Here is a 22,596-nt window from a genome sequence, read left to right as displayed (position 1 = left end):
ATCATGTTTTCTTGATGGTGGTAATTTGTTCAAGAAACCGTTTTATCAACAAAGAAGGTAGTGTTTAGGTTTGATCTAAACACGATCTCTTGAGACTATTTTAAGAATGTACATATTTACATAAATTATATCCACCCTATTGTTGAATATTTACAATCCAATTAGCCATTTCCATTGTAACTTATCTTGTAATTTCCTTTGATGGGCAACACTGCTCGGCTTTGAAATGCTTAAAACAAGTTTTGCGAGTACATGGTGCTTGAAGAGGGCTGCTTTGTGAGGCTTGGTGGTGCAGTATGGTTTATCTGTCCTCTTTGAGTCTGTAGTAGCACCTTGGTTTTGGTTTTGACCCATCAGCTCAATTGTGGTTGCATGGCCAGGTAGTAACCTTCAGATACGGTTTTCTTTGTGGTGAGAACGCCTCTGTACATTTCTTATTTGCGGGGGGGAGGGCTTCCCATGTGGTGTGGTGGTAAAGAACCTGAATCCGCTTACCGACACAGGAGATGCAGGTTCAATTCCCTGGTTGGGAAGATCCCCTGGAGACAGAAATGGCAGTCCACTCCAGTGTTCTTGCCTGGAAAATCCTGTGGACAGAGGGGCCTGGTGGGCTACATTCCATGAGTCTCAAAGAGACAGACACACCTGAGCACACACACATTTGCACGCTGGGCTAATTACAGCAAGTCACAGAATAGAGTCATGTTATTCTGTAGTCATTTTGATAGACTGATGTGAATCTTCTTTTAAGGAGTAAGCCATGGGCTCTGGTTGATTCAATCTTTGATATACAGTGGAGCTGTGACTGCATTACAAAATATAGGTGCACACACCTGTGTGGGCCTCCATTCATTGGCCTTAGACAAGTCACTTAACAAGTAACCTAACAAGTCACTCTTCCATTTTTTACTGTACAATGGGGCTAATACCTGCCGTGTGGGATGTTGTGAGAAGCAGAAATCATATATGTGATGTCTGACCTGGTAAGCAGTGAGTGATAGATTTTATGATTAAAATGCAAATAATAATACTTTTAAATATAAAGAAAATATAAAGAAAGCTGAGTGCCAAAGAACTGATGCTTTTGAACTGTGGTTTTGGAGAAGACTCTTGAGAGTCCCTTGGACTGCAAGGAGATCCAACTAGTCAATCCTAAAGGAAATCAGTCCTGAATATTCTTTGGAAGGACTGATGTTGAAGCTGAAACTCCAATACTTTGGCCACCTGATGCAAAGAACTGACTCATTGGGAAAGACCCTGATGCTGGGAAAGATTGAGGGCAGGAGGAGAAGGGGATGACAGAGGATGAGATGGTTGGATGGCATCACTGACTTGATGGACATGAGTTTGAGCAAGGCTTGGGAGTTGATATTGGACAGGGAAGCCTGGTGTGCTGTAGCCCACGGGGTTGCAAAGAGTCGGACACGATTGAGTGACTGAACTGAACTGAATACTTTTAACATAATAGTGGAAACTTTAGTTTTATATTTCATTGCTTCTGAAATATTTTGACCCCAAATCAGCTTTAGTTGATCAGTCTCCAGATTGTTTCTCACAGCTAAAGTAGTTAGAGAACTGCCAATTATCTTTGTTAGCTTAGGAAAGTATGAGGCATTTTTATTTTAATTTTTACCAGGACATTGATTTGGCTCTTCAAATGTAATTAGAGAGTATTGCCAAAAGTCAGCTTTGCTCACTTCATGATTAATGTAAATAGTTATTTCCACTTAATTGGTACCTGGAAAATGGTACCTTAAAGAAGGAAAAAAGATTTTCTGTGCAATATGGGGCTAGTTCAAGTACTCATATAAAAGTCTTACTGGAAGACATGATTTTGAGCTTCATGCATGTAAAAATAAGATGTAAGATTGGACATGCATTTAACACAGTTACCTGACTATTCCCTCGTCTGTAGCACTGCCCTCAGGGACATCACTGTCCTCTAACCCCCTTGTTTGACTGTGTGTTTCTTCTCGCCTTTGTCCTTCTGCCTGGCTCTTAAATGCTGGGGTTAGAAGGCTTTTCTTCAGAGCCCTTGAGGCTCAGACCACACTTCTTTCCCTGGGTGATATCACTGTCACTTGAGCCTTTAGCTACCTCTCACATGGCGACAGCTCCCAAATCTCTAGTGTGTGTGTGGTCTTCCTTTAAGACTCGTGTGTCAGGTGGCCAGCTGAATACCTCCACAGACTCCTTAGTCACGGTGAACTAAAAACCAGGTTTGTGTCAACCAGACCTTCTTTTCCTTGTGTTCCCTATTTCCGTGAATGGTTCTAACATCATCCCAGTCTCTCGTGACCCAGGACTTTTCCTGGACTCGTTCTTCTCATTGACTTGCTGATTGCAGATAGATGCCACATCATGTTCAGTCTTTGTCTTGACCATCAGATTCATTTCTTACCCTATACCTAATTGCTTCTGCCATAGTGTAGACCATTATCTTCTCATGCTTGGATTATGGCATCAGCCTCCTAGATACTTTCCTATTTCATTCTTTTCTCTCATCCTCTACTTATAACAAGGTTGGGCTATCCCAAATATGAATTTGATTACTTTACTCCTCTACTTGAAGTTCTTATTTGACTTCTCATTGCTTTTAAATCAACCTCCAGACATTTCTTAGCATGACATTCAGAACCTTTTGTGTTCTAGCTTCAGCCTGTTTCTCCTACTTCATCATCACCAATTCACCTTCCTCCTTCCACTCACAAGCCCCCACTTCACTTGTCCAGTGTGTTATTGTTCAGCACTTTTGAGTTTCCTATGGAAGGAGTGTTCTCATGTTTCTCCACACTTGCCTGTGTCTGGCACATGCTTCCCATTTTGACCCATTATTTTAAAGCAACTCAAATGTTGACTTTTGTAGAAAGACTTGTCTGATAACTCTCTCGTTCTAATCCTGGTTAAGTGTTCCTCCCGTGCTCTTTGAGCAGCATGCTTTTGACTTATCTGTAACCCACTGTCCTTGGAAGGTCGTCTTTATTCACGTGCTTCGTACTTGGCACATTGCGACGGTGGTTGGTGGCTTAGTTGCTATATTGTGTCTGAGTCTTGCAACACAGTGGGCTGTAAGCCGCCAGGCTCCTCTGCCCATGGGCTTTTCCAGGCAAGAATACTAGAGTTGGTTGCCATTTCCTCCTCCAGGACATCTTCCCCTGCCAGGGACTGAACCTGCATCTCCTGCATTGTAGGCGGTCTCCTGCATAGCAGACGGATTCTTTACCATTGAGCCACCATGGAGGCCCTATGCCCATGAAATATAGGCTGACTAAATGAATGTTTTTATGCCTGCCTATTGGAAGTATATAACAATTTAAAAGTTATTTTTTAATTGAGATATTACCCCTTTAAAGTTCACAATTCAGTGATTTTGAGTATATTCATGAGGTTGTTCAACTATCACGTCGAATTCCAAAATATTTTCATTACCCCAGAAAGAAACCCTGTACCTATTACACTTGCTCCCCATTCTCCATTCCTTTTAGCCCTTGGCAACCACTAGTTTACTCCTCATCTCTGAGTATTTGTCTGTTCTGGAAATTTTATACAAATGGGTTTTTGTATCTGGCTTCTTTCACTTAGCATAATGTTTTCAAGGTTCATATGGAAGCATGTATCAGTACTTCATTCCTTTTCAGAACTGCTTACTATTCTTTTGTGTAGATGGACCACGTTCTGTTTATCCATCCGTTAGTTGGTGGGCATTTGGATTGTTTCCATTTTTTGACTGTTGTGAATTGTGCTGTTAGAAAAGTTCATTTACAAGTTTTGGGGTAAACATATATTTTCTTTTCTTTTGGGCGTGCACCCAGGAGTGGGATTGCTGAGTCATACAGTAGCTTTATGTTCACTTTTTTGAGGAATTGCCAAACTGATTTCCAAGTGGCTGTACCATTTTACATCATTTCCAGCAATGTTGAGGGTTCCAACTTTCCAGCAAGCTCACCAGTATGTGTTATTGTCTTTGGTTATAGCCATACTAGTGGATGTGAAGTGGTATTTCATAGTGGTTTTGATTTGCACTTCCCTAATGACTAATAATGTTCGGAATCATTTCAAGTACTTATTGGTCATTTTTTTTCTTTGGAGGAATTCTACTCAAAGCCTTTGCCCATTGAAAAAATAATACTTTTTTGTTCTTTACTATTGAGTTGTAAGAGTTCTTTGTTCAGTGCAGTCGCTCAGTCGTGTCCGACTCTTTGCGACCCCATGAACCATAGCACGCCAAGCCTCCCTGTCCATCACCAACTCCCGGAGTCCACCCAAACCCATGTCCATTGAGTTGGTGATGCCATCCAACCGTCTCATCCTCTGTCGTCCCCTTCTCCTCTTGCCTCCAATCTCTCCCAGCATCAGGGTCTTTACAAATGAGTCAGCTCTTCTCATCAGGTGGCCAAAGTATTGGAGTTTCAGCTTCAGCATCAGTCCTTCCAGTGAACACCCAGGACTGATTTCCTTTAGGATGGACTGGTTGGATCTCCTTGTAGTCCAAGGGACTCTCAAGAGTCTTCTCCAACACCACAGTCCAAAAGCATCAATTCAGTGCTCAGCTTTCTTCATAGTCCAACTCTCACATCCGTGCATGACCACTGGAAAAACCATAGCCTTGACTAGACGGACCTTTGTTGGCAAAGTAATGTCTCTGCTTTTTAATATGCTGTCTAGGTTGGTCATAACTTTCTTTCCAACGAGTAAGCAGCTTTTAATTTTATGGCTGCAATCACCATCTGCAGTGATTTTGGAACCCAGAAAAATAAAGTCAGCCACTGTTTCCACTGTTTCCCCATCTATTTGCCATGAAGTGATTGGACTGGATGCCATGATTTTAGTTTTCTGAATGTTGAGCTTTAAGCCAACTTTTTCACTCTCCTCTTTCACTTTCATCAAGAGGCTCTTTAGTTCTTCTTCACTCTCTGCCATAAGGGTGGTGTCATCTGCATATCTGAGGTTGATATTTCCCCCAGCAATCTTGATTGCAGCTTGTGCTTCCTCCAGCCCAGCGTTTCTCATAATGTACTCTGCATATAATTTAAATAAACAGGGTGACAATATACAGCCTTGACGTACTCCTTTTCCTATTTGTATATTTTGTATACAAATATTTTGTATAAAAAAATAGTTCTTTGTATATTTTGGATATTGGACTCCTCAGATATATGATTTGCAAAAGAAGTGAATAATTAAAAAAATAAGTGTAGTACTGATATGTACTACAACATGGATGAACCTTAAAAACATTATGCTAAGTGAAAATGCAACATGTTGTATGATTCTGTTTATTTGAAATGACAAATAGGCAAATCTATACAAAGTGAAAGTAGTTTCGTGATCTCAATGGGCTGCAGAAGGGGAGGTTGGAGAGTAACTATTAATGACACAGGACTTCTTTTGGGATGATGAAAATGTTCTAGGATTAGAGAGTGGTGATGGTTGTACAAAGTTTTGAATATACTTAGAATCATTAACTGTATAGTTTAAAAGGGTGGATTTTATGGTATGTGAATTATACTTCAATACATCTTAAAAAAATGAAAATCCAATGTACTTTGTTTTTTGAACTTTTCAAGTTTGTACCACTTTTGAAGATAGCTGTGAAATTTTCCATTGGTTAGGGCACCAGGTCTTTGAATTCTTTTATCATTGGCAAGCAAGGAGAGTGTGCTGTGTCTGCTGTTCCTGCCTAATTTTTTTTTATTTAAAAAATGTTTTTATTGAAGTATAGTTGATGTACAGTATTATGTAAGTTATAGGTGTACAACATAGTGATTCACTATTTTTAAAGCTTATACTCCATTAACAGTTATTATAAAATACTGGCTATATTCCCGTGTTGTATAATATATCCTTGTAGCTTATTTATTTTGTACTCTGTAGTTTGTACTTCTTAATCCCTTACCCCTATTCTGCCCATCCCCCTTCACACTCACCATTGGTAATCAACCACTAATTTGTTCTCTGTATCTGTGAATCTGTTTCTGTTTTGTTATATTCACTAATCTATTTTTTAGATTCTACATGTAAGTGATATCATACATTATTTATCTTTCTCTGTCTGACTTATTTCATTTAGCTTAGTACCCTCCAGATGCAAATGGAAAAACTTCATTCTTTTTTGTGACTGTGTATTTCATTGTCTATATACGCCGCATCTTTATCCATTCTTCTATTGAGGGGTATGGAGGTTGCTTCCATGACATGGTAATTGTAAATAATGCTGCTATGAACGTTGGGGTGTGTATATCTTTTCAAATTAGTGTGTTTGTTTGTTTGTTTCTGATATATACCCAGAAGTGAAATTGCTGAATCACACAAAAGTTCTTTCAGAGTTTGGAGAAACCTCTGTACTGTTCCACAGTGGTTGCACCAATTTCCATTCCGAGCATCAGTGTTTGAGAATTCCTTTTTCTCAGCATCCGTGTCAACATTCGTTATTTGTGTTCTTTTTGAGGATAGCCATTCTGACAGGTGTGAGGTGATGTCTCATTGTGGTTTTAGTTTGCGTTTCTTTGATTAATGATGTTGAGTATCTTTTCACATGCCTGCCTGTTCTTGTTTTTTTTTTTAATGTCAGTGGTACTATGATACTTTGAAAGTCCCTCTTTCTTTGTGTAAATTTTAGACAACCAGATACTTTTAGATTTAGTTTCAGTTTTGTTTTCATTAGTTGTGATAGGATTGAATACTAGATGCATTTCCTTCACTCCTATGTCGTCTTCATTTGGTTTAGATTGGGAGCCCTAGATATTTTTCTATCATCACATACACTAAGAAAATTGTGTATGAGGTTGGGTGGTGTGGAGTTTGGGAGTTTTGATTATAGATTTAGTGCTTTCTTAAAGACTAACTTACCTTGGAATAGTGATGGTGAATTATGGGGTTTAATATTGGAACAAAAAAGATATTTGTTTTCATTTTAATTTTCTCACAATTAGTACCCAGTACTTAAAATTCACTTTTGTTATACCTAAAATTTTTTTAGATATTGGTTTTAATTTCTGAAATTGCAGTGAAATATGTCTCAGGATTTTCTAGCATTATCAGGAGCTTAATATTGTAGCTTAATATCAGTAGCTTTAATATTGTGAATGAGGAAAACTGAAGTATAGAGAAAAGTGATTTTCCCTAAAAATTTGGGGAGTGAATTATTTTTTCATAGTTAGATGAAATTGAACAATAATTACTTTTTCTAGAACTCTTGACGATTTAAAGTTTTCTCTGTACTGTAAAATTAACCGCAGTTAATTCTATTGTGATGCTTGTTTCAGTTCTTCAATTCTGATAGAGATTTCTAAACGTTAAGGATAGCAGTCTCCATTTTCTCTTATGCTTCTGAACCTTCTTTTTAAAATGTGTTTCCTCCCTGTCATCTTTCTGCCATTCTCCTCCCCACCCTTCCTTACCCTGCCCCTTGCCTCCAAACTAAAATGGGGAGAGTTTGTAAAATAACTCTTGGTGGTTTTGTTTTGTTTATAGAATAAGCTGTGACCATGACTACTGAAGTGGGCTCCGCATCTGAAGTGAAGAAGGAATCTGACCAGTTAGGAGGAGATGCAACCAAGGAGAAACCGAAAGAAGTAGCGGGAAATCAGCAGAATCAGACGTCTGATCCAGAGGAGGAAAAAGGTTCCCAATCATCTCCTCCAACTGAAAGCCAAAGTAGCCCACGCCGCCAGAAAAAAGAGAAAGATCCATCTGAGAGCCGGGGGATTTCTCGATTCATACCCCCTTGGCTTAAGAAACAAAAGTCCTATAACTTAGTAGTGGCCAAAGATGGAGGAGATAAAAAAGAGCCTACCGAACCTGTTGTGGAAGAACAGGTTTTAGACAAGGAGGAATCTCTTCCTGAAGAAGAAAGGCAGGCCAAGGGTGATGCTGAAGAAACAGCTCAGAGAAAACAACAGGAGATTAAGCTTGACGTCAAGGAAGAGAAACCTCTGGTGAGCAGTCCGGAGACACAAGTATTTTGAGAAGTGATTGTCTGGAAGTGAAGGCTTTGATGGCATAACCAGGTTAACAGAAAGGATTTGTTTTGAACCATTTCCAGATTTCTTGAATTCAGATACTGCTTTGGCTTACTGTATCTGGAATATGGATCTTGGAGGGTCTACCACAGCATTCTCTTGTTATTCCTTTTAAAGCTTTCAAAATAAAGAAAAAAAAAATCCCCTGTATATGCAGATCATAAAAAAGTCATATCTATTCATTTTAGGGCTAAACAAGTACTCTCAGGCAAGGATCACCTTGCTTCTTAAATAATACACGCTTTTGTATCTTTGATTTATTTAAGTGTTCAAGGGGGTAGGAAGAAGTAGATTTGTATGTGTGTGCATTTTGGTTGCCTATTGAAGCCTAAGTTTTGCCATGGTTATGTAATTATAATTAGGAGTTTTATTATTTAACATGATATTGAAATGTCATTGCTGGGACATAGTTTCTTTTACTCATTTAATGCTGGTTGCCAAAGTGGCAAAATAAGAAAATTGGCAATGGATTGGGGGAAAGGTGTGGTGAGATACCCTTTCTGACAAAGTTTCAAAATCTTTTAAAATCTTAGGGTCAAAAAAAATAAAATAAATAAAATCTTAGGCTCACAGTGTTTACAGTAATCACAGTTCTTCCTAAAGATCTTTCTTTTTAGTGTGTGTCATCTTCTGCAAGTTGGTCACATTTACTATGAACTTAATTTTTTTTTTCCCCCTCACCAGCCTGTTGAAGAAGTAAGGAAGGAGAGAGAAGGAGAGAAGGTGAAGGAAACACAGGAAGCAGAAGTTATGGATGAAGCAGCAAAAAGGGAGACAAAGGAGGTGCAGACCAATGAGCTGAAAGCAGAGAAGGCCTCTCTGAAAGCCCCCAAGAAGACCAGAACTGCCCAGTGCAAAGTGACCCTTCTGGACGGCACCCAGTACTGCTGCGACCTGGAGGTGAGGCAGGGCGCGGGGTGGGGCGCTGTCTGCGTGTGTGTGATGACCGCACAAGTATCCTCTGCCTTCATCTGTGGCCTGGCACTGTGAACAGATTTTTGTCTTCCTGCGAACTAGCTTGTCAAAATTTAACATTAAAAAGAAAAAAAAAAAAAACTAAGAAAACACAGAAGAGGGTCGTTATTTCTATTAGAAACAGTAGTTCCTGACCCTTTATAATTAGCAGGACCGATGTTCTGCCAGGCTGTATCGATCATGTGCATTGGCTGGTGTTCATTCTGAAAGGGCATTAAATAGCTTGAAATGACCTGTGGCCCTAAGTGTTTCACTTAAGGAGAAACCTTGCAGTAGGTTGAAATCTCAGAGTAATGAAATTTCAGCAGTTTAACCTCAAGTGTTTTCATCCCGAGACGGGTAATGATTTAAAATCTAGCTCATTTAATTAAAAGACACTCTTGATTTGTAAAACTTACCGTTGATTAGCACCGATGCTGACCAAAGTCAATGTAATTTTTTAAAAGCATTTAATGCCTTATAATTTTATGATAATCCAAAGTTTGTTCCTTTTCAGAGCTCAGGTACTTTATTTACATGATGTATAGTTTGCTGTGTTGTGCTTAGTCGCTCTGTCGTGTCCAACTCTTTGTGACCCCATGGACTGTAGCCTGCCAGGCTCATCTGTCCATGGGAATTCTCCAGGCAAGAGTTACTGGAGTTGGTTGCCTTGTCTTCCTCCAGGGATCTTCCCAACCCAGGGATCGAATCCAGGTCTGCTGCATTGTAGGCAAATTCTTTACCATCTGAGCCACCAGGGAAACCCAAGAATACTGGAGTGGATAGCCATTCTCTCCTCCAGGGGATCTTCCCAACCCAGGAATCAAATTGGGGTTGCAGGCTGATTGTTTATCAGCTGAGCTACCAGGGAAGCCATACATGACGTATACTAAAAGCTAATTTTTACTGAAGACTTATGTCAAGAGCTTTGAATGGGTTGTCTCATGTAACACTGATAAGGTTGTATATGAGGTAGGCATTATTATGGATAGTCCCCATCTTACAGTGAGGGAATACAAGGCTTTAAAGAGGTTAAGTAACTTGCCCCAAATTTCATAGCTAGTTAGTGGTTGAATCAGGAGTCTAGACCTTTGACTGTGAAGGTCTTGAACCTGACCACTGAACTCTTATCAGCGCTTCATAGTCCTTACTCACCTTTGCATTAGTTGGGTAGAACTTATTTTACTCATTCAGTTACAGTTGTTCTCATATTTTAGCTGTTTTGAGAAAAGGAGTAGCAGCAGATGATTAAAAATCCTTGGAGCTCGCACAGAATAATACGGTATGTCTCAGGAGTAGAGGTGGGGACAGAGAAACAGAAGAACGGTGTTCTGAGCTTGACTCAGTTGCACTGTTTGGTCACATGTCCCTCGTTTTTCCTACCTGTCCTAGAAGTTAGGAAGTTTAGATTTTAAGAATGAACTTGTTCATAACTTGTTTTGTGACCTTGCATTATTTACTCAATCTCTGTGTGTCAAACTGAGGCCCAGAAATTGACTTCATCTTTAGAATATAATATTACTTAGATAATCTAGAAGGCCCCTGTCATCTCTGAAGTGCTTTATATCACCAAACCTTGTAATTGACCAATGTGCTTTATGGTTTAAATCTATTTTTCTTCTCTGTTTTTTTAAAAAGTCATGATATATTTAAAAATACAAAAATGTAGTAATAATAGTTGTATATTCACCATAAAAATTTTAACCAGATTCATCATTCAGCCATGTGTTTTAGATGTTTTAAAAATAAATAAAACATTAAAGATGTTGCTAAAGTGTCTCATTCCCATCTCTTTGTTACTATGCATTTGTTGTTATATCATGTGTAAATCTACTTTATTCATTTCGGCTGCTATATAGTCTTCTTTTGAATGACTAACCAAGTTTATCCAATCCCCTGCTGGGGCACTATCGCTTCTATATAGCTCAGCAATCAGTGCTTCAGTGAACATTATTGTATGTGTTTCCTTGTTTATTTGTGTAAGAGTTTATTCAGGGAAGAACACCTCAGAGTAGAATTGATAAGATGTAGTTTTACTTCTTCAGTTTCCCTAGATTTGGCAAAGTGGTTGTACCAATTTAAATTTCAAGCTGCAACCAGCTGTTTGATTTTTCCACATTGTCATCATCACTTTTTGTTATTAGATTAATTTCAACCTATCATAATGGTATGAAATATCTCAAAATTTTAGTTAGCACTTACTTGATTATTGTCAACTTTTGCTAGGTTATACCATAATATCAGCCTCCCGGTCTTCTGGATGCATAATGACAGTGGTTTATTCCTTGCTCATGTTACATGCCCTTGATGGGAGTGGGCTCTGCTCCATGTCTTCTTGATTTTTGAATCAAGACTAAATGTGTATCCTCTACGATAGACGGAAAGAAAACACAGTGGAACCACACTGTGGTCCTTGAATCTTCTGCCTGGAAGTATTATATCTTTATATATAGATATAAGATATGCTACTTATATATCTCATTGGCCAAGCAAGTCCTGTGGTTAATAGGTGGGCAAGCCTGAGCCCATCACAGGAAGAGCTTGGTAAATAATTGAAAACGTGGAAATAATCCTACAATTTACTGAAGAGGCTGAGCATCTTTTTGTAAGTGTAGTTTTCTAGGATTGCTGTAGGATTTAAAAAAAAAAAAAAAAGACATTCTTTATCATATTCAGGATATTCTTTTCTTAGTTTCTAAGATTAAACTAGAAAGTTTTGTGACTAGATGGTAAAAGACATGACTAGGTAGTCAATCTTTTCTAATGTATTTTCTGCATCAACTGAGAGGATCTTTTTTTTTTTTTATCTGTTAATATAATTTATATTAATGTTTTGTAATATGAAGCTATCGTTGAATTCTTAACATAGATACTTGTGATCATTTGGCATTGATTTTGTATTTTTAACCTGTGGTTTTTGCATATTTTTTTTTAACTTTCTTTTATCAAATTTTCTTCATCAGATTTTGTTATCTGGATTATGTACTAGCTTTTAGAGCTGCTTGCCTTTGATATTCTCTAAAAAATGTTTTGATAAGTTAGGGATTTAACCGTTCTTTGGAGATCTGGTAGAACTTGCCTTTAAAACTGTCATGGGCTGGTGACCTTTTTGTGAGAAAAATGGAATTGGGAGGTTTTTTTTTTGTTTGTTTTATTAAATCATTGGTTTGATTTTCTAATAGTCTATTTCTGGTTTAATCAGTTGTAGTAATTCATATTTTTAGTGGAAACTGCCCATTTCATGTAACTTGACAAACCTATGAGGTTGTTCGTAGTGTTCTTATCTTGTATTTTTGGTTTTGATTTCTTTCTAATTTCTTGTGTTATTTGCATTTTCTTGATTATTTTTGATATAGAGTTAACTATTTAAATCTTTTCTTTCAAAGAAACAGCTTGGTTTTGTTTGTTTCTTTTCTGTTTTGTAAATTTTATTGTTTGTTTTTTCCCTTGGAATTATTCTGTTTCAAGAAATTCCCCAATTTCTTGAATTGAGTATTTGACCAAAAAAATGTATGTTTTCAGGGCTCTAATATTCCCTTCAGGTATCTCTTGTTGGGTGCACAAGTTTTAAAATACTGTACTTTTAATTGTCATTCAGTTCCTAATATTTTCTCATCCCATTATGGGTCCGCTTAATTGATTAGAGAAGTAGAGGAGTCTTTATGTCAATGACTATATTAATTTGCAGATTGTCTTTTCAGCTAATAACTAATTAGTAAATATACCATCATAAGAATGAGCTTTTGAGGACAATATATAAATCTGAAATAATCTTACAGCATATAAAATGTTGAGTAAACTTTTTTTTCGGTCAAGTACAAAGCAAATGGAATTTGAATAGACTTCAGTGAGGTGACCCCACAGCAGATTTTATGTACCAGCAGTTCACTGGGATCCTAGGCAGCACGTTTATATGTGACCAGAGGCTGTGTAGTTCATCACTGTCACGGCAGTAGTTGTAACGATGCCCACATGATACGTGGTATTCCCTCTTTGGATGAGTTTCTGTTTTATCCAGTTCTCTTCCCTATCTTGGTTCTTTGAGTTCGCAGCATCCTTAGACTGTGTCTGATCCTGAATCCCACTGCAGTCACTTCCGCTTCAGAGCAGAGCTGGACGGCAGCTGTCACGTGGTTGGAGCGCTCGTCCCGGATCCCAGCACTGACCTCAGAGGATCTGCGATGTGCTGGTGCTGCTCCCCTCGGCTTCTGTAGCTCTCTGCCGGAAATTGGCGTCTGAGGACTGCCTGTGGGGAAGTGTGCTGTGGGAAACTGCAACGATTAATGAACTCCAAAGTACTTAAGGAAATGAACACATTGTGGGAAATAAATACTTTTACTTTATTTGGCCCGGGGAGATTAGATTTGTTTCCAGTTGTTTACTGTCATTAAAGATGACAATTATGTCTTTCATGGCTTTTAGATGCCTATAGTTATTGCTTGCTTTTTTTTCTGTATGGACATGTATCTAAATTTCAACTAGAATTTCAGATTATAGCCCACCCACTGAAGATGGCATAAATGTCCTCACTTAGGGCACCTGCAGCAGTAGAGGAAAGCATGGCCTGCTCAGAAAGTCTTGAGTTGGAACAGCCTAACTTATAAGGACCTTGTAGAGGAGGATGAGGTTCTACAAGGCCACAAATGTCAGGATAAGAGGATTTAAACTGATCAGTAGAGTGAAAGGGGCTGAGAAGAAATGGACCAGAGGTTTACAGTTGTTAGTATATAAGACCTAGCAAAATTAAGAATGCTACTTAATTTTAGAATATGACTGTAGTAATTAAAGGGAGACTTTTTTATCCACTGCATTGGTCATGATGTACACCAGTAGTCTTTATAGATACAATTTAATCAACGTGATTAGAACACTGGGAAAGTTAGACAGTTTCCTGTTTTTGTATCTGTCAGTACCTTTGGTTAAGGAAAGCAGCACTGTTATATCATTTAATGTCAGTGTGACTGTATTAACTGAATAATTTTTAAAATCAAGAAACGTAGTTCTTGGGGATATTTTTGTTTGGTGTCTTAATATCATCTCTGCTTGAGATTATTTGCTTAAAATACAGAGATCTCCACATATGCGTTTTTTTTTTATCATCCCCCTACCCCCTTCTTTCTTGGTTCACTACTTCTGTATTCTTTTTCCTGTGGGCCATCTGCATGTATTCTTGAACCTCCAGAAAGTGAAGACGACCCAGGGAGCCATGGCAGAATCGTTTTCAAACATTGTTATCTCTGAAGTCTGCATTCTTTTGAAGAAAGAGAGTGTGTGTTAATACTGAGTGAAAAAAAAAATGCTTCACACACAATATTTGGAGCATGTATTGGATAATCGTGCATTTTTGGAGAACGATTTTACTTAAGTACAAAACAATATGGAAATGGCTTGATTTCAGTTAATGTTATTGCTGCAGCCCAAACCATGCATTAATTTTGACGCAAGGCTGAGTCTGTGCATTTGTTCCAGATTTTTGTGTGAAGTATTTTTTAATTAAAGTTAGTAAAAATTACAATTTACATTTTATACTAGTTTATCATCTTGATAATAAACTATCTCAAATACTTTTTGAGAAAAATCTTTTCATTGAAGATTATGATTTTTTCATGAAGAAAATTTATAACTTCTATTCTCTGATATGTCTGTTTTTATCTCACTGATAGATATAATGGTATATGAGAAACTCGTTTGTTATCAGAATAAATTGTAAGAATTTTGGGGTGTTTCCTATACTCTGCATGCTGGTTCCAGAGACACCCCTATAGAAGGACTCTTGTGATATTGCCACTGAAGTCATTTACATACTTGATGTGTTAAAACAGCAGGGCTTTTTCCTCTAAGGAAAAATACAGTAAGATTTAGTTGGAGCTATGGGTATAGAATCAGGAGATCTGTGCTTACTTTTCTTTCGGCTCTTTGGATGTCTTGGAGAAGTCACTTCCTCTTTTTTCTTCTCAGATTGCAGATTAAGAATGAAAATATTTGTTTCCTCTATTTCTGGGATTGAACTGGCTTTACTACAGCTGATAAGTCTGTGTGTGTGTGTGTGTGTATATATATAAAGTCTGAAAATAAATGTGGAAGTTCCTGTAAGACTTGGGAAGCATGAGTGAATATGCATTCTGAGTTTGAGTTGCTCACATTTTCCTCTGGCATCTGAAAGTCGTTCCCACGTGTTGATTTTGTCTGAGAATTGAGGGCATTGTTCTTGCCCACATAGGAATGTCAGTGCCATTTTTTCTCAGCACTGTGAATAAAGCTATCAGAATGTAGGCGCTCTTCGTCAGTGTTCTGCTGATAAAAACTATTTATCAGGCAGTAGAATGGTGTCAAGGTCTTCTTGCCTTTCCTATGTAGAGTACTGGCCTCAGAAATGCAATTTGATATCATTGCTTTTGAGTGTTTTATTTATGTACTTGATTGTTTATGTCTGCTGTCATCCTCCAAGGCTGTTCTTTCAGATTTCTGTAACTGACCCTTATTAGGTTTACTAGTTAAATAGTTTTAACTATCTGTATCCTTGGCGAGCATCTGGAAGTTGTGTCCCTCTCTAAACTCCTATAAAATAATATTGGATTTAAATATGACTTAAATAGAACTGTGAACAATTTAGTTGGCATATATTGTATGCGATTTGAAATTCCAGTGACATAGGTCCAGATGGAATGTCTGTGGCTAGCTGTCCATTTATCCCTTTAGCTGAAAGAAGGAATTTAAGGCAAGATTCTATCTAATAATTTTTATTTAGTAAATGGGAAAAGGCTTCCATGTCATGAGAGTAGTTAAATGCTTTGGTCCAGCTTGAAGGACACAAGGGGTTCACAGGAGCAGAGCAGGCTCATTAGCTGGGCTTCAGGGCACTGTTATGCCCGCAGACTGTCTTTTGATATGTTGCTACAGATTTTCTGTGCTTTCCTCTTCCAGCCAGTTTGGTCTTCTAATCAGGCACTGAATTGTCTGTCCTTTCTTCTGGTTTCTGACCCAGATCATCTCTGCCATTTTGACTTCCCCATCCACACGCGTCTTCCCTGTCTTTTAATGTCTAGCTTAAATCCAGCTTTCTGGATGTTTTTTCTTCCTCTGAACTTGATTGCACCAATAATTGGGGAATTACTCATGTGCCGCCTTGTGAAAGAGTCTCTTGTATTGTTGTGCTGAACATCAGTTAAACTCTTTATGTTACTTCTTGATTTCTTTTCATTGCTGTGTTGTTTCTTTACCTGGATTGTTAATTCCTTGAGAAAAGGAATTTCTTTTCTCTCCCCATAGGGCATTAACACAGGACTTCACCTCTAGCGCTACTCATAAAATATTAACTGTTGATTTCTCTCTGCTTTCCTGTACTGTTTAAAGTTTTTATCCTTCTTATCTAAGCTAAAGGATTGTGTCTGCTTGTTCCCAGTTCTTTTCTCCATCCTCTCCAGTTAGAAAAGAAAGATCACTGTTGTGTGTGTGTATAATCCTCCACCCTCTCATATTTCTTCTTCTATCCACAGCTGCACTGCTTTTTAAGTGCTTAGAAACAGTAGGCTAACTTCTTGTAGAAACACTTCATGGGCTTAAATAAATGAAAATGATTTATCAAATTTCTATAAAGGCTATGAACTGTCTGGGCGTGAGAGCGATGCCAAAGTGGATAAGGAGTGGTCTTGGCCCTAGAGGGAATGCAGACTCCCGAGTCTTTCCTGTGAATCTGAACTGCTGTAGGTCAGATGGCTGGCTGGCTGGGTATAGCCTGAACTTGAGGAGGAGAGTAAAGTTAACATCTTACTCCCTGCCTCTTTTTCTCTAATGTTCCTCTTTTCTCTTGCACAAACTAAAAAAATGTTATGGTTTAATTTCTCTGTAGTCAAGAATTCAACCACATGCCCTCTCTTTTGTCTTCCCCACTGTGGTTTCACAATCAGGGGATTGCCTTTTTTGCTCTTGTGTCCGTGGTTTTTGAAAGCATTAAACTTGACACTTGAAGCTCCCGGCTCACGAGTAACCATCCTGATGTAATTCTGAAGGCAGCATCCACTTCTGTCTCCTTCTGACACCTGCTGCCAGGCAAGCTGACTCACAGGCAATTTACTACTTAATAAGTTCTTCCTTTCACCTCAGGGTGGTAGTAGACTGGGCAGCAGATCATTGAAATGTTTTTGTTTTTCCTGTTTTGGAATGACAATTATTTGAAGGTTGAATAACCTCTGAAATGGTGGGGAAAATCATTTTCAGAATAAGTTTTGTACTTTAAAATCTGTTCAGATACATTTTCTCGATCTTTCAGGAAAGTAGGCATTAAAAAATGTTAACTCCTTATCAGAGTTCATCAAATGAGGCATAATTTTATTTCTCATTCAACAAAAAACAAAGTATCTTTGGTTAAACCTATTCTATTCAGAATCTCTGTTTTCATTACTCTCTTATTTCCAATCTCTTTTCCAGTGTTTTCCTGAGCAAATTAAAGATGTTTCTGACAGAGTTTTTATTTCTCAGCCATTAGGAAATTTTGCCAAATATTCTCCTCCTTGATCCTATCTTCCTATTCCCACTCCCACTAAGATTTCGATGGAGATTGAGTGCAGGAGCTTGAATGGGGGAACAGAGATTTGAGAATCTGGCCTTTACCCGTGAGCATTTAATTTATTTCACAGAAGCTCGAGCTGAGGCTGTTCTTTCCATCCATCCTTTCCATAGCAGGATCACGACTCGGTGACTGAGTGGAAACATGCGCAGAATTTATCATCGCTATTTACAGCACTGCAGTATAGTACGTTTGGCTTCCCAGGTGACTCAGTGGTAAAGAATCCATCTGCCAAGCTGGAGACATGGGTTCAGTCCCTGGGTCAGGAAGATCCCCTGGGGTAGAAAATGGCAGCCCACTCTTCCATTCTTATCTGGAAGATTCCATGGAAAGAGGAGCCTGGTGGGCCACAGTCAGAACTGAGTGACTCAGCGCACACACACACACACACAATATAGTATGCTAGCATTTGGATCTTAAAGGGATTAAAGGCAATATAACAAAATAAAATGTGGCCTATACAAAGCTACAGGATTAGTCAGAAAAGCAGTTTCTTCAGGCAAGGTGGCTAAATGATTAAAGTACTGATAGATGATCTGTCAGATTGCCATTTTTATATTTGTTATATTCTGTGGCAGAGTTTTACATAAACTCTGTTAGAACAGTTATGATTAAGAATCTTCTTCTTTTTTTTTTTAAACTGGAGAGACAGCCTCAAAACTACCAGCTGAACTACTTTTCATAACTGTGTGTGATATTTGTGGATTCTGGCATTTTAACCTGTTTTGAAGTTGTCTGAGTTTGTGCACCATCTAGTTATTAACATAGGAAGGAAACTTAATCTAAGTCTTACCAGGATCTGCTTGTTATATCTATTGATCTCTTTTCATATTTCTGTCAGCAGCAATTTAAAGTGAGTCAAATAGGAATGCTCTAGTAAGCGTTTTTTTTTTTTTTTTCTATAGCACAGAAAGCCTGTCTGAAATCAAATGTCAGAATTCATTCTAGGCAAATAGTTTACAGAGAATCTGCTAGCCTACAGAAGTTTGCTGCTTACACTTTTTGAAATAAGTTCGAATGCGAACAGTACTTGGCAGTTTCTTAAAATAATACTTAGAGAAATGTGGTGTGCTTCTCTGGCCAGCCTGTTTCTATAATCTTAACAGTTTTAGTCACTGTTGTTTTTTAAGAGGTTATAGTTTTCACAGATTTATGCTAAGTTACCTATTCAAAGTGAATAATAGGAAAAGCTGGACAAAAAGAATTTAAAGCTTTTACTTCTTAAAAGTTATTTACTGATTGGTTACTGACCTCCGTTGTGTATGCTCAGTTGTTTAGTTATGTCTGACTATTTGCGATGCCGTGGACGGTAGCCCGCCAGGCTCCTCTCTCCATGGGATTATCCCAGCAAGAATACTGACGTGGGTTGCCATTTCCTCCTCCAGGGACCTCCATTAGTGATGATATGTAATTTCTAAGAAAAATAGAAAGTTAAGGGTGTCATATTTCCACAGTGTTTATGAATTTGGTCTTGAGTAGTATTCATTTAAATACATATTGTGAGTTTAGAAGTAATTTTTGTCCCCCAATATTGATTGTTTTCTTGTCTGGGAAGATGATAAGTATGAAGTATAATTTGTCCTCTTACATTGCTTGTAGGTTTTACTTTCAGAGATAAACTTTTCATGTGAAATAAAAATACATACAAGGTTGATTTAAGTACTGTTTTTGGTTTAGATAAATACAAGTGCAGAAGTGCCAAGTTATTATGGGCTGGAGTTGGTAAGAAAATCTTACATCAAGGAGAAAGACTCTTAACTTTGAAGAATGAGGTATTGTTAACTTAAAGTTAACAGAACTTTTTGGCCAACCCAGTCTTTAGGGTAGGAGGAGAAGGGGGTGACAGAGAATGAGACTGTCGGATAGCATCTCTGATTCAGTGGACATGAGTTTGAGCAAACTCCGAAAGATAGTGAAGAACAGGAGACCTGGTGTGCAATACTCCACGGGGTCTCGAAGAGTCGGACACGACTTATGACTGAACAATGACATCATTATTTAGGGAGGGCTTCCCTGGTGGCTCGGTGGTAAAGATCCCGCCTGCCCATGCAGGGTTGCGGGTTCAGTCCCTGTGTTGGGAAGATCACCTGGAGAAGGAAATGGCATCACACTCCAGTATTCTTGCCTGAGAAATCCCTTGGACAGAGGAGCCTGGTGGGCTACCGTCCATGGGATCGCAGAAGAGTCAGACATGACTTAGTGACTAAACAACAATAATATTTAGGAAAACTCAACAATACCTAGCCTAATACCTTTTCTCACTTGAGAATGGTTAAATAATAAAATCCAAGCAGAAATTTGGGGTTACAGGAAAAGTCCTAAATGCCTACTTCCTTCTATGTCAAGAAAACATAATAAAATTAAACTTTGTTAAGGACAAGCCATGCTTTGCCTGGCCAGTGTTCTCATTTTTGGCCTGGGCTCTCTGGATTGGCTTTCACTAGTTCTCTCATCTTGCAGAACCCGAATACCGTTGGTGTTCAAATGGTTTAATCTCTTCACTTCTGCCAAATATTAAGAAGAGGTGGGCTTCCACCCATAGGAGAGGTTGCAAAGAAAACATAAAAAAAAAACCCAAAATTGGATGGACACTATTGCTTACCCTTTTCCAGTCTACTTTCCAAAATTTTGTTGGCATTAATCCCATTCTCTTTCTCCTTTCCATTGTCGGGGGAGAGGGGAAGAATATGTGCGTGTGCACACAACACATCATTTTAGAATAGCTTCCATAGGGAGCAGAGCTAAATGTGCCATTTCAGTGTACTGTCTCTAATTAGAAGTCCATTTTCTACTTAGGAAAATCTGAACAATGAGCCTGTTTTATCACCAGGATAAAGTGAAGTGAGCTCTTCCCCTTAGAATAGCACATATCAAAGTTGCCAGGAAGTTTTCTGGATATCTCATTATAAAAAGACTTTGAATCAGTTGTAGCAGCTTTAGTGGCATCTGTTTTGATCCTGTTTGTTGTTTTCGTGCAGGTGTTTTTTGTTAGTCTTCATTTTTTTTCCTCCTCGTTTCCTCCTGCAGGTGTCTAGATAGTCCATTTTATTGTGTGTATATTTGTAATTGGGCAGAGCAGAGGTGGGTCAAAGTAGAAGAATGGAAATGCTATTCCACTTAAAATACATTATTTTGTGACAGTTGATAGGTATGATTTAGTTTTTATTCACTTGGTTTGGGTCATTAGGTACTTATATAGAGTTTGTGGCTTTGTTCATCAAACATTTCTGGACATTGGTGACAATGTTGGATGTGGGGGGCGTTCTTCAACAAGAATGGACTTGGGAGCATTTCACTGGGTAGGATCTGATGCTCGGCAGTAGGATACACTTTAACTCTTCATTCACTGTGCCTGCGACAGTCAGGCAGAGGAAAACTGCCTTTGTTGACCAGTCCCATAAATGTAGACATAAGAATGCCTGGAAATGAATTTACTGTGAGAGATAACTGCTAGGAAAAATAAACATTTAGATTTATTTCCTTCATAATAAGAAAGTCACGAGGTGATTTCAGATGCTACATCTTAAAGAGATCTTTATGAGCATGCAGTGCAGAGTAAGGAGTATTATAACAACAGGCGTCTTCAGCCTCCTGTAGCTTGATCCACCATGGAGGGTGAATACGTCTGTCCGCAGGCCAAGAGTAACTGTGCTTTCAAGCCAGATACCCTTCTTCCTAGTGATACTGCTTACTTCTCACTTTTAGTTATACCTGTTCTTCCCCCTTCAGGAAGCCTGATTGGATCTGTAGATTTGCTGGATACACATACGTGCACCAATCCACCTGCCCTTTCTTCCACTGACATTTTAGACATTTTATTCCCGAGTCTCCTGCAATTAGATTATTTCATCAATCACATGGTGTTTTTACTTAAGATTTCCTAGGAAATGTTAAACTAACTCCAGATTCTCCTAGAAAAGTTATGATGGACTGTAGTATTTACAGTTGGACGTGTTACAGACCTCACAGGGGTGGGGATGGCAGTTGAAGATAGGGAATGATTGACCGGAAACCCACTGACCATGTAAAAATATTGTTTCTGTTGGAAAAGATTCTGAATTTCAAGCAGATGTCACATGTCACACACAACTGCATTTTAGGGCAGAAGTAAGATAGGAGGGCTTTGAGTTGACCATCTGAATATGTGAATACATATGAGCAGAGAAGTATTATAAAGGACATTTCCAGCTTATGAACAGGTTCTATATGTACATCATATTTCAGAAAATTATTTATCTGAAGTGTATGTTTTCCCACAGAAGTAATGTACAAATGATTAGACTTCCAAGTTGATTTATAAAAGTATACATATAAGTTTCTGAACTGAGTTCTGGGTGCTAAATCTCAGAACAGGTGGATAAGGACAGAATTTCTACCTCATTTTTCTAATTTAGGCCAAAATTTAAAGTCCCTTTTTTTCCCCATATTTTTTTTCTATTTCTTAGTGCTTTTTACTGCCTAGATTTTCTTGTTGCTAGCTCCATGATGATATTCTGTTACTTTTTTGTAGTATTATAATACAAAAGTGTGCTGTTACCTGCCTACTGTTTCTCCATTCAGAATCAAAATTCTTCTAATCCCAAATGTTAGTAGATCTCTCAGCTAAGTAAAGAGAGAATTAGCAGCCTGAGTGAATGATTCCAGTGTGTGGATGATTGCTTATATTGCCTTCTAGGAGACATTAGCCTTTTAACAGAAACCTGTTCATGCTAAAGCTTCATAAGTGGTCGGATTTCACTCATGAAGCCAAGGGAAGTGAAAAATGAAAGCGGTTTGTGAGGGAGGTAGAAGGTTGTATTCGAGGTGGACTTTTGGGAAGGCATGCTCTGACACTCCTTAACTTCCTTGCTGAATCTCCATGTTTCTGACCCCTCACAGTTATTCCTCTTCTGTAGCTGAATTAGTTGATTAGAAATAAAGGATGTGTGGCTGTGGACAAAAGATTAAAAGTTTGTTTCATTTATTAAAACTAAAAGTTAGCATTTATTTGCCATTTTCCATGTACCATAAAGGTGAAACATTTTTCTATCTTATTTGCCATCTAAACTTATCTGA

The 22,596-nt window shown here is 38.3% G+C and overlaps 1 protein-coding gene across 13 annotated transcripts in view; it reads left to right on the top strand.

Moving 5' to 3' along the window:
• EPB41L2 (erythrocyte membrane protein band 4.1 like 2) overlaps positions 1–22,596 on the top strand; it is a 205,862-nt gene that overhangs the window by 93,454 nt on the left and 89,812 nt on the right. For all 13 annotated transcript variants that reach the window (XM_043888100.1, XM_043888099.1, XM_043888097.1 and 10 more), the window contains 2 exons: positions 7,474–7,937; positions 8,706–8,921. In XM_043888100.1, coding sequence (XP_043744035.1) covers positions 7,488–7,937; positions 8,706–8,921 — 666 coding nt within the window. In that variant the 5' untranslated portion in view covers positions 7,474–7,487. The remainder of the gene's footprint in view (positions 1–7,473; positions 7,938–8,705; positions 8,922–22,596) is intronic.

The sequence above is a fragment of the Cervus elaphus genome, chromosome 26 (assembly GCF_910594005.1).
Source record: "Cervus elaphus chromosome 26, mCerEla1.1, whole genome shotgun sequence".
Classification (NCBI taxonomy): domain Eukaryota; kingdom Metazoa; phylum Chordata; class Mammalia; order Artiodactyla; family Cervidae; genus Cervus; species Cervus elaphus.
The sequence above is the reverse complement of the archived record's forward strand: the minus strand, read 5'-3'. Positions and strand labels throughout refer to the sequence as shown.